The sequence below is a fragment of the Olea europaea genome, unplaced genomic scaffold (assembly GCF_002742605.1).
Source record: "Olea europaea var. sylvestris unplaced genomic scaffold, O_europaea_v1 scaffold867, whole genome shotgun sequence".
Lineage (NCBI taxonomy): Eukaryota > Viridiplantae > Streptophyta > Magnoliopsida > Lamiales > Oleaceae > Olea > Olea europaea.
The window spans coordinates 204,857-207,914 of record NW_019267123.1 but is presented as its reverse complement, the minus strand read 5'-3'; the positions used below and the strand labels follow the sequence as shown (position 1 = coordinate 207,914).

The window sequence follows — 3,058 nt, the reverse complement described above, 5'->3', positions numbered from 1 at the left end:
GAATCTTTGAATCTTTGAAATCCATTTTTTTCCTTCGCAGTTCCATTATAAATTTGAGATTTAAGAATCTACCCTCTTTTTCAATGCAATATAAGTCCTTTTACATTATTAATTTGAGATTTAAGAATCTACCCTCTTTTTCAATGGAATATAAGTCCTTTTACTTCATTAGGAAGTTTGAGGAAGCTTGATGAGCAGCCTGAGTGGTTGAAAGGTGGGAATCTTCGGGATTATCAGCTTGAAGGTTTGAATTTTCTAGTTAACAGGTGCGAATTTGGTACTTTGGCTCAAGTTTGTGTATTGAAATTAGTTTTCTTGGTTTCCTGAAGTTGTTTTCACATGCGAAGTTGTTCTGATCGTTGTCTCTTTTGCAGCACAGCTGGAGAAATGATACAAATGTAATATTAGCTGATGAAATGGGTCTTGGAAAAACTGTTCAGTCAGTTTCAATGCTTGGTTTTCTACAGGTACTTCTGCTTTAGCTGTCTGCTATGACTCTTTTTAATGCTTTGGTAATAATTCATAATTTTTTTTCCACAGAATGCTCAGCAAATTCAAGGTCCCTTTCTTGTTGTTGTTCCATTGTCTACTTTGTCAAACTGGGCAAAAGAATTCAAAAAGTGGATGCCTACCATGAATGTTATCATATATGTTGGCACCCGTGCGAGTCGCGAGGTATTTAAAATCCTGTTTCTGTGATGCATATTTGACTTGCGTTGGATTTTATGCACTAATGCAAGTAGTTATTTATTTTTTTTTGTTTCCATGGGGTAGGTTCTGTTCTTTGTTTTTTATTGTTACATTTTGTTATAATAAAAGATTGTGCTGTACAGTTGGCTGCTGATGCCTTGAGATCTTTTTCACATTTTATTTTCTCTTGAGATCTCTATGCCTTCTGCACATTTAAATGAATCTCCATTAAAGTATACCTCTCTTTGCAAGTGCAATTACTCGGAAAGCATTGAATGCTTCCTAATGAGTCCTTCAACTTGTATTTGCAAAAAAATTCTTTGCCTAGTTCGTGGTCACAAGACATTTATTGTCAAGGCGTGGTAGGTAAAGGAGGGATACAAAGAAGTACTTCTACTGCAAAAGCCCTACTGCTGAGTCCTTGCTTGTCTTGAACTGGCACTATTGTACTATTAGGATAGACCGTCTCCGGAACCCTTTCTTTTTTAATTTGTCGTTTATATGTAAATACTTCTTTTTAAGGTTTTATATTTGCACTATTTGATTTCCCTCTTTGATATGTTACTAGCAAATGATCTTATGGAACAATGGGTGTGCTTTTTGATCTTATAATGAAGTTTGTATTTTAGTCTTTTTTGTTTGAATTTGTCAAACTGTAGCGGTGATCATGTGTCTAACTGGCAGACCGGCCTTTAAGTTTTATGACAAGCCCATATTATCCAATCATGGGATACTATTCTATATTTTCTATGTGCTGCTGGAACTTCTTTCCTGTCAACTGTTATCACATTAATGCTACTATCATTACATAACCCTAAAAATGATCCGACAAAGTACACGTCAGTTCTAGACCAACAATTCAGATGGTCCATTAGAGTGCATTAAAATGATAGTTTTGGCTGTATATGATGCTGATTTCTGTGGTCTATTGTTTGGATCGGAAAACTGCAGCATCACTACTGTGATGGTGGATGGAATTTGATGCGTACATTGACATTGTTTTTTGTGCTGTAAGAGTTTTTCTTAAAGAGAATGAGATCTAGGCTTAATTTATTCATTTTTGTCCTCCGTTTCTTAATCTGCGAGAAGTGGGACTTAGCTTCCGTGATCGCTTTGGACGCTTCTCCAGTGTTCCTTTTTTGCATTTAATCTTCAATGTCTTTTCCTCCTTTTTGTTTCATTTTCGAATAATATATCTGATTGCAGGTCTGCCAGCAGTATGAATTTTACAATGACAAGAATATGGGCAGGAGTATAAAGTTTGATACCCTTTTGACTACGTACGAGGTATTATTGAAAGATAAGGTAGTACTCTCCAAAATTAAGTGGAACTATCTTATGGTCGATGAAGCACACAGGTTGAAGAACAGTGAGGCCTCTTTGTACACAACATTGTTGGTATGATGAAATTCGACTGAGTATATGCTTGGCTCATATATTATACTTCCGAGGTAGGTACTTAGTGGGGATTACATATTTTTCACAGGAATTCAGCACAAAGAACAAGTTGCTTATTACTGGTACTCCCCTTCAAAACAGTGTTGAAGAGCTATGGTAATAAATATTTTCATCCTAAGAACCTATGCTGTTTAGCCAATTTGTTCATCACTTCATCTTCTAGAATCAATTGCCTCCATATCTAGACAGTAGACCAGTGTCCACTTGAATTAACTTTAAAGTTTTAGTAAAAGTTGTTCTGTCCTGAATTAAGAGAATTATCAGTAGAGTCTAACTTGAAGATTTATCAGAAGCTCCATTCTTTTTGGGTTCTTTTAGGGCTTGGAGAAACGAATATTTGTGGGGTTTCTTGTATTCATGGTGAGGGATTACTGGGAACAACTGAAATGTTCTTTCGCTTTTATTTGCCTGTATTTTTTTGGTTCTGCGTGGTTATTACAGATTAGTGATCTGTTGCGGATATCAATTCTACATTTCTTGCATATACATCTCAGCGTACATGTGGCTGGCAATTTATGTATATTTTTTATGGATGATAGGGCTTTGCTTCACTTTCTTGATCCTGACAAGTTTAGGAGCAAGGATGACTTTGTGCACAAGTACAAGAATCTTAGTTCATTTAATGAGATTGAGGTACTAGTCCCTTCTGCTTAATCTCCAATTCATCCCATTTTCTGAATGTAAATTTTGTGTCCATTGATTTGTTACACTTTGGCATGAAATTTGTGTTCTGTTTCTTTGTAGCTTGCCAATCTGCACATGGAATTGAGACCTCACATTCTCCGAAGAGTCATAAAAGATGTGGAGAAGTCCTTGCCTCCAAAGATTGAACGCATCCTTAGGGTTGAGATGTCACCACTGCAGAAACAGTAAATATCTTTTTGAACTAAAACAATTAATTTTTTTTTTT

General features: G+C 35.8%; 1 protein-coding gene across 1 annotated transcript in view; it reads left to right on the top strand.

Annotated features, from left to right (window-relative positions):
- LOC111392001 (protein CHROMATIN REMODELING 5-like) overlaps positions 1-3,058 on the top strand; it is a 25,458-nt gene that overhangs the window by 9,503 nt on the left and 12,897 nt on the right. The window contains exons 9-15 of the mRNA XM_023017291.1: positions 119-266; positions 380-467; positions 541-675; positions 1,897-2,088; positions 2,177-2,244; positions 2,688-2,781; positions 2,893-3,018. Of these exons, the coding sequence (XP_022873059.1) occupies positions 119-266; positions 380-467; positions 541-675; positions 1,897-2,088; positions 2,177-2,244; positions 2,688-2,781; positions 2,893-3,018 (851 nt within the window). The remainder of the gene's footprint in view (positions 1-118; positions 267-379; positions 468-540; positions 676-1,896; positions 2,089-2,176; positions 2,245-2,687; positions 2,782-2,892; positions 3,019-3,058) is intronic.